At 37.1% G+C, this 12831-nt stretch overlaps 1 protein-coding gene across 1 annotated transcript in view; it reads left to right on the top strand.

Annotated features, from left to right (window-relative positions):
- e(r) (enhancer of rudimentary) overlaps positions 1 to 12831 on the top strand; it is a 101325-nt gene that overhangs the window by 32411 nt on the left and 56083 nt on the right. Inside the window, exon 2 of the mRNA XM_090407263.1 lies at positions 3626 to 3710. Coding sequence (XP_090263389.1) covers positions 3626 to 3710 — 85 coding nt within the window. The remainder of the gene's footprint in view (positions 1 to 3625; positions 3711 to 12831) is intronic.

Genomic DNA, 12831 nt, shown 5'->3' with positions numbered 1-12831 from the left:
TCTCTGGTTCACTATTAACTGAATATAAATATCAATCTTCTAAACTTTTTACTTGATACTAGAGTCACCTTAATGTTATAGGCTCACTGATGTTAGCACTTTCCTTGGCTTTATCTCCTATTCCTTCCATTCCACTTTTTCTTTAATATCAAAAATATGTTCTTGAACAACCTCTCATAAAATATAATTTTATATGCTGCAAACTAAGGAACTCGCTCTGCTACATAATCAGTACTGTTATAAACATTCTGTAGATCCAAGCTATAGTTACTCTATAGTTACTGTGTCATTTGTGTTTTATTTATTTTTATTTTTTATTTTATTTTTTTATAAAACAAATCCACTTATATTCTTGGTATCTTCGAGGATACTGACTACAAAATCAGCATTATGATTTATTGAAGTGACTTGTATTTTTCAAATTGTAAATTTTGAAAGTTTATTTTTCACTTGGTTAGAGTATAATAAATTTAGTTTAATCCTTTATCCAAGTGTGAGCAAACAAAGTTTGCGCCTGAAAGTATCTTCAGGACTGGGGTAAGGTGGTACAACACCAGGGCAACTCGTTGCAAAGGTGGAGCAAGCTACCAACACTCCTGTCTCAGTATCTCCTATAATGCAAAACACATCTCCTTGCGGATATGTCTAATGTTATGCATTAAGGGAAGGGCCACTACCCAGACTAGTTTCGACCTTTATTGAGGTCTCTTCAGTGGGAGCCAGGCCCAAGCTGAGATACCAGGCAGAAGCATTCGTAGGTCATCTCTACCTATAGGAGTTGCCAAATGGTGTGCCACCCTTTTTTTATTAATAAATTACTCTGGATTTAGAGAAAGATGTTGAAAGTTTATTTTTCACTTGGAGTAATTTATTAATAAAAAAAAGGGTGGCACACCATTTGGCAACTCCTATAGGTAGAGATGACCTGCGAATGCTTCTGCGTGGTATATCAGCTTGGGCCTGGCTCCCACTGAAGAGACCCCAAGAGAAAGCTCCATGTTCCAGCTCTGCAGTGAAAGTATCCCAGCCTTGGATTCCAGTTTCCAGACCTCGAGAGAGAGCTCCTATTACAGTCCTGCTGCCTTGGTAAGAACCCTTTGTCTTTTTTTTTTTTTTTTTCTTTGGTTCTTTGTGTTCCCCCTGTACCTAAGTTTAACAGGTTTTTCTTATCTGCAAACAGGGAAAGCTTGGCCTTTCTACAGGTCTGTCTTTTTGTGGACTTGGATCGTATAAGGGTCTACTCTTCCCTTTTTTTTTTTTTTTTTTGAAGTATGTCTTCGGCTCTACCGAGAGTAAGAACCCTCGGGTTCGAAATCGACGCAAGTGTACACAAGAGGACGTTTGCGAAAGCGCTAATTGACTGCGTAGGGGCAGATAATATTTCTGGCTTTACCCCCTATCGGGGTGGCAGATATCAAGTAGTTTGTAAAAATACAACAACAAGGAAGAAACTACTCAAAGGGGTTGAGTGTGAAGGGAAACTTTGCCATCCTTTTGTCGTTGGTAGCATCTCTAAAAAGATGAGAATAGAGCGATTCCCTCTGGAATACCTAGAAGGAGGGAATGACATAATTAATCAAGTCTTTTCGAAATGGGGAACCGTACGAGATGTCCAAGTAGGCAAAGACGCTGACTACCCTGAATGGATGTCGGGGGGAGTCACGTTCTCGTTAACGATGAAAACAGAAGTTCCAAATTTTGTAATGATCGGATCGGCCAGGGTAATGGTGAGTTACCCGGGAGTAAAGAGGCAATGTTTTAAATGTGGAGCCCTGACTCATCTCAGGGCCCAGTGCCCGAAGTTAAAGTGTAAGAACTGCCTAACAGCGGGTCATACACTAGCACAGTGCCAATCGGCATGCCTAAAATGCGGCATTAACAGCCATAAAATAGACACCTGTCTGGACAGAAATCTGGCCGAAAAATTGGGAGGCACTATTACGCCCAACACGGAAACAACAGCCCAAAATGTTATTGGCGCAGAACCAAATGATTTCTCCACTCTGAAGGCCGCGCATGAGGGAACAACAAAGAATCATGCCGCCACCTCCGAAACACTGCCAAGTACACCAGTGGAGAAGCCTGCAACCAGGAGAGATGAAGGGCAGGAGGAACTGGCCACCGATCAAACCGCCACTACAGACGTAGCAACCGAAAATAACCAGCAGCACCAACAAAACGGAACTATCACTGCAGTCACAATAGACGAGGACACGGAGGCAGTAGATATGGAAATCAACAATGCAGAAACCACACAAAAGAGGCCAGCCAGCCCTGAAGAAGTAAATATTAAAAAATCGAAACAAGGAAGTCCAGCACAAGTTGGAAATATAAAGTCAACTTCAGAACCCACAAAGTTCCCTCATGCAAAGGCCAATGCACCTATATTGCATCTCTTAAAAGATTTCCCCGAGGAGGCGGCGAGACTACGAAAAGCAATAGAAACATTCGGAGACATTCAACTGATACTCACAGGACAAAACGGGCCAAGAGTCGTCAGTGCAGAATGGAACGACGTGTTTGTCGATAATATAGATGAAATCACTCCTGAAAAGATCATCGGTCTTATCGATGCAGAGGACGACGTGGGACTAGCACTGCACAGAGGCCTCTACATGCTAAACCACGTCCATGGAGACAAATTAGCAGATCTCATCATTAAAACCCACAACAATAGACAGCAGGAGGATTTAAACCTCGCCTAACAAGTCAGTCGACTCCTAGTATCGATCTGTGCCAGAGCAGAAAAAAAAAAAAAAAATTCTGGTTTGTTTTTTCTTCTTTTTGTCCTCTTTCAGATTAGAATTTTTATTGTAAAAAAGGTCTGTCTATTCCACACAGGAGGGGGTATCCTGAGAACCTGGGCTGCGAAGGCTTACACCGAGGCGGTGCAGCTCCTTGTGGGCTGCATCACCCAGGCCAGGCTCTGCTCCCGCTCTTCTCAGTATTAAACTGGTCATTCAGGTTGAAAATTCAGAATTTACCTAGTTTCTTACAAATTGTTATATGTAATTTTTAATGTTATTTACTGGTTCCTCTTTTTCATGTGGTGCTTCTTTCATTTGTTTTTCCCCACTTTCCTCGGGCAGACATCTGAAGAGGTGACTGACCGGGGAAAGCTGAAAAGAACGGATGGAGGGAGATAATGTCGGAGATCTGCTTGGTGCTGACATTTAAGTCAGGCCAAGTAGATCGACTGAGGCCTCTTTTAACTATCTACTACTATCCACTCTATCTTTTCTCCTCCTCTCTCACTATCAAGCTGACTCTCAGCACAACTTTTTTTTTTAAAATCTAAAGAGGCCAGTGATGAAAGGCATGAACTCCCATTCGACCTCAATAAAGGTCGAAACTAGTCTGGGTAGTGGCCCTTCCCTTAATGCATAACATTAGACATATCCGCAAGGAGATGTGTTTTGTATTATAGGAGATACTGAGACAGGAGTGTTGGTAGCTTGCTCCACCTTTGCAATGAGTTGCCCTGGTGTTGTACCACCTTACCCCAGTCCTGAAGATACTTTCAGGCGCAAACTTTGTTTGCTCACACTTGGATTAAATTGTAAATTTATTTAAAATACTTTTATACTGTTTTAGATTTATAGATATTTATCTCTCTTAATTTTAGTCTCACACGATATTATTGGTCCAGCCGGGTAAACCGGATACACGAACTTATTCTGATTACGAGTCTGTTAATGAATGCATGGAAGGTAAGAGATTTTTTGTCTTGGGATCATTTTTTTATAAGTCGTACAAAGTCATATAGTTTTATAAACCAAACTTGTCAAATGGTTTGTGTATTTAAATAATATAATACCTAACTTTGTGAAATTAATTTTAAAAAAAATGATTTTATTTGGGGAACTGGGGTCTTGTTACGATTTTTAACAGGGAAAATGTACATTTTAACCTAAACCGACAAATAGGACTATTTTATTCAGAAATAAATTGGAAATCCAAAGAAACCGACTGTTTATATTGAAGTAAATAATCATGTTCAAGTTTTTCTTATTCTGCTCTTGCTCACTCCACTAATAGTCTTACAGAAATTCTCTGAAGAGTGCAAGAAATCAATCTTCTATCTTATGTTATAATTTGAGTATATTTTCATCTACGCTTTTGAAATCATAATTTTTGTTCAAAGAAATTTAGCTATTGCATTTTGAAATTATTTCATGCTTTTATTTATTTATTATGATTTTTATTTTTAGTCATTATTATTCTTTCAAGTTGTTCATTTGTAATTCATTTTCCTGTCTCTGACATCAAAAGTACTTTTTTATGAAAGACTTATGAAAGATTTGAGAATTTGAACATTTGTTTTTAAGTTCTACAGAAAATAAGCCCCCTTTAATTAGCATTCTGTTACTTTTATTGTTGATCCAACAGTAACTACAGCATTATAATATGAACATATCTGATGGAGTACCTCCTTTATTCTGCTCATCCATGTTAATTGTCTTTTACTACAGCATGCTGGGACTTCAGTATTAATTAGACCACCCTACCCTACTATACACTGCTTGGAAAGAAGTCAGTGGACACCCTCATGGGCAAGGTACATCATGCTGTTTAACGAGTCGTGTTTGTCTTCTTCTCTCTTCCATTATCTATGTGGATGATGATGAAGCCAAATGAACTCTTTCCACTTCTGTCTGTCCTGGGAGAGTCCAAACAATTCTGTCTAGTTTGGTGTCGCTTGTTGTGATTTGGTTTTCAGGTACTCTTTTATTTTGCGTATCCATCTAATTTTGGGCTGTCCTTTGGATCTTTTACCTTCCATCATTGTATTCAGGGCTTTAGATGGTAGTCTTTCTGTTTCGATTCTGGTCACATGGCCAAACCATCGCAGTCTTCTTTCTTGGATTTTGTCTGTTATTGTTATTTTTTGTTTTAGTTGTTTCTTTATGTCTTTGTTTTTTAGTCACTCCAGCAGAGATTCTCCAAGTAATCTTCTTAGCCAACCCATTTCAGTAATTAATAATTTTTTCTCTTCAGCCTCTTTGAGATTCCAGCATTCACTTCCATAGAGATGTATTTGGAGGACCATTGTTTCATAGACTCTTACTTTTGTTACTTGTTTGATGTCTCTTGACTTCCATATTTTATTAAGTCGTTCAAATGTTTGGGATGCTTGACTGATTTGTCTGTTTATATCTTTTGTAATTTCACCATTGTACTCAATAACTTCTCCAAGGTACGTGAAATTTTCTACCTGCTCTAGATTCTTACTATCAATTTCAATTTTCAGATTGGTGCTTCTTTTTTCTATTTGCATAATTTTTGTTTTGTCTATATTTATGTATAATCCAGATTTTATACGCTGCTCCTTTATTTTATCAGAAATTCACTGTAGATTTTCTTCTGTGCTTGCAAGTAATGCAATGTCATCTGCAAAATTTAAATTTGTTACATTTTCCCCATATATTTTGATTCCGGAGTCTTCATTGTTTAAGGACTTATTGGTTGTTTCTTCCAGTGTAAGATTGAACAGGTCTGGTGACAGATTGCATCCCTGTCTTACTCCACTCTCTGTGTTGAACCAGTTGGTTAAGGTGTCCTCCATTCGTACTGCACTTTCAGATTTCTCATACAGATTCTTTATTATTCTTATTGTTTTGTTGGGAATTCCAAATTCTTCCATAGTTTTCCATAGTTCTCTTCTACGGATTGAATCAAATGCCTGATAGAAGTCTATGAAATTTATATAGCAACTTTGATTGTACTCTAGTGTCTTTTTCTATTAGCTGTCTTAAGGTGAATTATTGATCAATTGTGCTTCATCCTGGTCTGAAACCTGCTTGTTCTTCTCCTAGTGCTAGTTCTATATATGACTTAATTTGTTTTTGGAGTACTTTCGTAAAAACCTTACTTGGAATACTGAGAAGGCTAATGCCTCTGTAATTATTGCATTTTGTTTTATCTCCTTTTTTTGTATATAGGAGTTATAACTGATTTGGTCCAATCAGTTGACACTGCTTTATTTTTTGTAGATCCTTTCAAATAATGTTTTTAATGGTTCCAAAAGTTGTTCCTTTCCTGCTTTTAAGAATTCTGCATGTATTTGATCAATGCCAGGTGCTTTCCTAGTTTTGAGTTTTTCTATGCTGTGTGCTATTATTTCTTTGGTAAAGATATTTGTTTCCTCTTCCATTTCAGTGGCTGGAATAGTAATATCCTGGGAACTGTTTTTATTATATAAATCTCTGAAGTATTCTTCCCATCTGGCCATTCTTTTTGTTTTACTTTCAATTAGTTGTCCCTCTTTGTTTTTGATCATTATAATTTTTGTTGTCTGTGTCTTACTAATTTGGTCTGTTTGTTTATATAATCCATGAAGGTTATTTTCTTTTGATAGTTTCTCTGCCAATTTGCATTTTTCTTCTAACCAGTTATTCTTGTCTCTTTTAACTAGTTTTCTAATTTCTCTGGTTAATCTATTATATTCATTTCTGTTTTAGTTTCATGCTTTTCCTTTGATCGCTTAACCTTTTTACTTCATTCGAGATCCATCATTTTAACTTTTTTCTGTGTAACCTATTGTGTTTTCTGCCGATTTTAATATTATTTCCTTTAATTTGCACCAATGTTCTTCGATGTTAGTTCTACCACCAGATCTGTTCTGAAAAATTTCCTCTATATTAATCTTCTAAAAACCTTTAGTAATTTGTATGTCTCAATCATGTCATCTGGAATTTCATGCCAGCTAGGGTGTAATCCAGTTAAACAAGGTTTAACTGGATTACTGTTGTTTTCATCAGGGAACAGGACAAACAGTGAAAAGTCAGCTGCTGGAACAAACCCCAACTCAACATCAGCAGAAATCAAGATTGGCATCATCATCATAAGAAGCATCGGAAAAGAAATGGAACTAGCAAAAACAAACAAGACAAAAACAAGAGAGATCTTTCTAAGCAACAAATACATGTTATATTCAGGAAATAACAATCAGGGAAAAGGAGTAGCTTTAATATTAGACATTAAATATGAGGATAATCTTCTTGAATGGCAGGCAATATCAAGTAAAGTAATTTTGGCTAATATCAAAATGGGAAACTGACAATCAGAACTGTGTTAGAAGAAGAGAAACTTAAGTGTGGACAAAGAAAAAAATTCAAATGTAAAAGTGAAAGGAGTAATGAAGGCAATAGAAGATACAGTTGAAGAAACAGTACCAGAAGAAAAGAAGTGGATTAGATAAGAAACATGGGAGTAAAGAATGTTGAAGATAAGAAGGGATTTATCAGAACAAATAGAGGAGCAATGTAGAAGAAAGTGTAATGAGGTGAAAAAAGCAGTCAGAATGGATAAGACGAAATAGTTAGAAGCTCAGCGCAATAATATAGAACAGCACTATGGAAAGAACTAGGGAGGTGTACAAAACGATTAGAACCATTAATAAAAGGTGGCAACCAAAACGATTAAAGATGAAAAAGGCAAAATATTGATGAATAAAGATAAAATTATACTGCGGTGGACAAGATACTGTAATGAGTTGTATGAAGAAAAACTAAATTTAGATAGCATTGGGAAACTGACTGAAGAATTGAAGCAGATATCACCACCAGGTAATGAGTATGATATGGACATTTTAAGAGGAGAGGTAGAAGAAGCAATAGGAGAGCTAAAACACAAGAGTCCTGGTAATGATAACATCACTAGAGAAATGATTAAATATGGTGGCGAAAGTGTGGTTACAGAAATGCACCAACTATGTAATATGGTATGGAAAGAAAGGAAAATGCCAGAGGAGTGGGTGAAATTGATATTAGTGACATTATACAAGAAAGGAAAAAAGTTAGAATGTAAAAATTATAGAACAATTGCCTTGACAAGTCATCTTGGTAAGGTGATGATGATGATATTTACAGAAAGATTCTGAGAACAAAATTGGAAGCATACCTTGCAGATGAGCAAGCATGATTTAGGAAAGATGGAACTACAATTCAACAGATTTTGATAATGCAATTAATAGCAGAGAAAGCTAGGAGAAAAAATAAAAACATATATGCTTGCTTTGTTGATTTTCAGAAGGCATTTGACAGTATTATTGACCAGAAAGTGACATTAGCAGTGCTAGAATCCTATGGAATTGACAGAAAAATAATAGCTATATTAAAAGATCTTTATAAGAATGCAGTTGTGGCAGTTAGAATAGGTGATGATTTGGGGAAATGGTTTAAAACAAGCAGAGGTATAGCAGGGGGGGCAATATCACCAATTATTTTTCATTGCACATTTAGAAAGAGCAATGGATAAAATGAAGGAAAATGTAAAAGGAATATCAGTGCATGGGATGAGAATTAACAATCTGAGATTTGCAGATGACATGTTTATTATTGAAGAAGATGAGAACTACAAAAAACATTGAAACTGTTAAATGAGAAAGGGAAAAGATTTGGACTTGTTATGAACTTGGAAAAAACAAAGACAATGGTATTTGGTGAGAAGAAGAAGACGAAACAAAAGATGCAAGTGGATGGAATTGAAATAGAAAATGTAGAACAATTCACATATTTAGGAAGTAAAATGACATATGATTTGAACTGGAAAAAAGAAATAAAGATGAGGATTGCAAAGAGAAGAACAAATCTGGAGGCCATGGATAACATCTGGAAAAGTAAAGTGATCAGCCTGCAACCAAAACTAAGAGTACTGGAAACATGCATCTTTAGTGGTGTACTGTATGGATCTGAAACAGGGGTAATAAATAAGGAATTGAGAAAAAAAGAATTTTGGCATTTGAAAGAACTTGTTACAGGAAAATTCTAAGAATAGGATGGGTAAGAAAGTCACAAATGAAGAGTTCTATCGGAAGATACAACCAAAGAAGAATCCAATGCAGAAGATTATAAAATAGAAGCTGTTTTATAATCTATTGAGTGAGGACAGAAGATAAAGACATTCATGTTTGGTATTATGGATGATGTAAACAGAAGAGGTAGACCATACAGAGAATGGATAGACAACATAAAGGAATGGGTGTACAGAAACTGTGACACTGTGCACTGGACAGAGAAAGGTGGAAGAAGATAGTGAAGGAGGCATCGGACATCAACGGGCCGTAAGCCCATATTTCGTGATGATGATGAAACTGACAATGAGACTTATTTGTGCCTGTGGTCCCACAGAAGGTTCTACTAAGGAAGAAGTGGAGGAATTTTTCAAGGCATTAGAGAAGGCATCTGACAATGAAAAACGAAAAGTTGATCCTTGTTGGAGATCTAAACAGCAGAATAGGAAATAATTACCAAAAAAGAAGAAACGTTTGCGGAAATTTAAAAAATTAACAAAGCTAATGATAACATTAAGTACCTACTAGATTTCTGCTCGGGACATGGACTAGCTGTTACTAACACCATGTTCCAACATAAAAATGTACACAAATTCCCATGGAGAGAAGATGCAAGAAATAAGAAAGTTTAATCTGCTATGTTATTGTCGACAGTGATGTTTCCCTCACTGGTTCAGGACACGAGTATACAGAGAATTTGAGATAGTAAGTGGTCATCATTTAGTGTTGAGCAGGATAAAATTGAACTTCATGTTGGAAAGAAGGGTGTGTATGAAAGTTTTGAAAGGAATCAAAGTTGAACAGCTATCGAATGTGAATTGTAGACTCAAATACACAAACATCAGAGTTTGAAAACAAGAACCAAACCTTGGAGATTCGGCAGAAAACCCTAAAGTAAACTGATTCAACCATAGAGGAATGTGGTGAGGTAATCTGCAAGGATAGAAAAATTAGAACTCCATGGTGGACTCAGGAAGTTAAAGAGGTAGTCAAGGAAATAAAAGCATATCGAAAGTCAGCTCGTGCTATTATGGAATACAGAGAAAAATGTAAGAAAACAAAGCATTGTGCAAAATTAGGTAAACAAAAGTCATGGGAAGACTTTGGTAAGACCATTGAAAATAAAGTATATAAATAAATATCAAGAAAGTGGCAAAATATTCTGGAGGATGTTGAAAAAGCTCAGAAATGGAGGAAAGAGTACTGTAAAAGGAATTAGAGTTCTCATGAAATTAGGAGAGCCTCCGTAGCTCAGTCATTATAGACGAAGCCCTTTGGTTGGAAAGACCTGGGTTTGATTCTCGTCAGTGACATGAGGAACCTTTATCTGGTCTCTTTTGACAAAAAATGAGTTAGTTAGTCTCATACAGAGGTAGGCGGTTTTTTCACCTGGAAACTCGGGTTTTTCGTTCCCCAGAACAGGCAAACTAGTCCCATGAACACACATCTATGGACATAGGACGCACAGGGAGGCATAGGGCCAATCGTATAATATTAAAAACAAAGATATTAGGAAAGAACTTGACATTGTTAGCAGTCAGGAATGTGTTAGTAGAGCTAATCTTAGGTGGTATGACCACTTAAACAGAACGGGAGGAAAGATTAGCTAAAAAAGTATTCTTAGTCTTTCTCTCGATCTTTTTCCTGCCATCCTGATGAAGATAGCAGTGGATTGATGCAGTAAAAAGTGCCTTAAAAGACAAATATAGAGTGATAATATTCAGATGTTAGTAGGTAACAGGCTAATTTGGATTAAAATTATTGATAGGAAGTTTGTAATGATGTACCTTTTCATGTAATACTGTCATAAGATCCTGTATCCCCCCCCGAGGATATATGTCAGGAATTTGATGTGGTGATGTTGATCATATCATCCCTTTTCCATTTATCACCCAATTTCTGTAACTCACAGATCTTCAGCCTGTCCTCATAAGATTCATTCCTAGACCTGTCACCATATTGGTCACTTTCCTCTGGATCCTCTCTACCTCCTCCTCATTCCCAGGAAACAAAAGCGATCAGATCTGTTTGCAGTAGTCAAGAATGGGTCTAACTAACCTCTATAAAGAGCTATAATAACCTGCTTATCTCTGCTTGTCAGGGTGTTCTTCAGTAACCAAGTAATCGGATGAGCCATTTTAGTCACTTTTTCAATACACCCCTCTAAACTTCAACTCTATCCACTAACACTCCTAAATTCCTGGAGTACAGTTCCATCAGTGTGATACACAGCTGGCACTCTTTCCACCCCAAAATGCCTAACCTTGCACTTTGCAAGATTAAACCTATCTCTATTCTCCTTTGTCTGCTGCCAGTCTATCTATATCATCCTGCAAATAGCATCATCTTTATTGGCTATTGCTCTACCCAATTTTGCATCATCAGCAAACAACTGAATAGTTCCTCTCAGATTCTTTCCTGTATCATTAATGTACATATTAAATAGTAGCATGTCAATGACAGTCCTGTGGTCACTAGTCACAGGCCTTCTACTAGACTCTACTGCTGAATAAAGTATGGTCTGGTATCTCTCCAACTACCCTCTTATCCACTTCACCACCATCCATCTCCATGTGTTGCAGTTTATTGATTAGAATTCTATGCAATATCCTGTCAAAAGCTTTTGTAAAGTCCAGCAGTATCACCTTAAACCATTACCTTTATCCACTTCAGCTGTTACTGTATTATAAAATGTGAGCATGTTAGTGAGGCATGACCTATCCTTCAAAAAATCATGTTGCTTACATATAGTATCCCATTTCTGTCTCTCCATTCCTGTAGTTTGCTCTTGATAAATGTGTGAAGGATATTGTAAAGTTGGATGGATTTCGGATTCACACAGTGTTTCGAGCTGTACAGATCCAATACCTTGGCTATAACTCCTGATATGCTGATCAGTCAGTAATTTGCCACATCAGTCTTGGAACCTGCTTTATGCAGTGGAACTATTTTCCTCTCTTTCCACTCTCTTGGGACTAACCCAGATTAAACTTAGATTAAACAACATTGTCAAAGGTACTGCCATTTCCCTAGCACCTTCTCATAAAACTTGAGCTTGTATATCATCTAATCCCATAGCTGTATTCACATAAAGTTTCTGTAACATGCCATGCACCTTTGGTTCAATTACCTCAGTTTCCATATAAGCCTTTGCCTCTCTTGTTACTGCAAAATCTCCATGGATGAAATACTCTTGCTAAGTGTTCACTTAGTAATTCTACTGTTTTGTCTGATTCAGTTACCTCCCTGCCATTGGCATTCATTAAAATTGTTCTTCCTTTTACTTGGAACATATTGAAAGATCTCTTTGGGATTATCTTTTGCCTTTCTTACCACACTGGTTACCCTTCTGGCCTGTGCTTTGTACTGCTCGTGTACCTGGTAATTATCTTTCTCCCCGAATTCTCCCCACAATTTTTATTTTATTTATTTATTTATTTTTAGCTCCTGCTCAAGCAGGAGCTAAAAATTCATTCATGATGGTATTCATTCATTTAACTCCCACTAGTTTTATTCTCCTGACTTGAGGTATGAAATCTGCTATTATTTCCCATGCACCATCGACATCCAGCCCTTGCAGTTTCACATGCGTGACACTGATCCAAGCAATCTCCTAAGTCTGTCATACTTACCAGCCCTATAATTCCACATATAACCCGCTCCCCTCCTCTTAACTGAAAATTTCCACACATTTAGCCACCTCAAGTCAAGACCACATGATCACTCTAATTGGTGGCAATGTAGTCATATTGGTTATAGATAAATTCTCTGCAGTTACTAGATCTAGCATTGTAAACTCCTAGTATATTCCATCACATGTTGGAACTAATCATTCCTTAGTAACTGCACGAATTCCATTTCCTTTCTCCCGTTTGTCCTTTCCTCCTAACAGTCTATGTTTTCATAGTTTAAGCCCCCCACTCCCCAAAAAATGCATCCAGGAATGCGTTAGCAGAGCTAATCTCAGGTGGTATGGTCATTTAAACAGAATGGGCGAGGAAAGATTGGCAAAACAAGTGTTCTCTGCGGGTTGGCAG

The sequence above is a fragment of the Typopeltis vanoorti genome, chromosome 17 (assembly GCF_054136105.1).
Source record: "Typopeltis vanoorti isolate ZY-2024b chromosome 17, IOZ_Tvanoo_1.0, whole genome shotgun sequence".
Taxonomy (NCBI): domain Eukaryota; kingdom Metazoa; phylum Arthropoda; class Arachnida; order Uropygi; family Thelyphonidae; genus Typopeltis; species Typopeltis vanoorti.
Note: the sequence above shows the minus strand (reverse complement) of the source record. Positions and strands in the feature narration are given on the sequence as shown.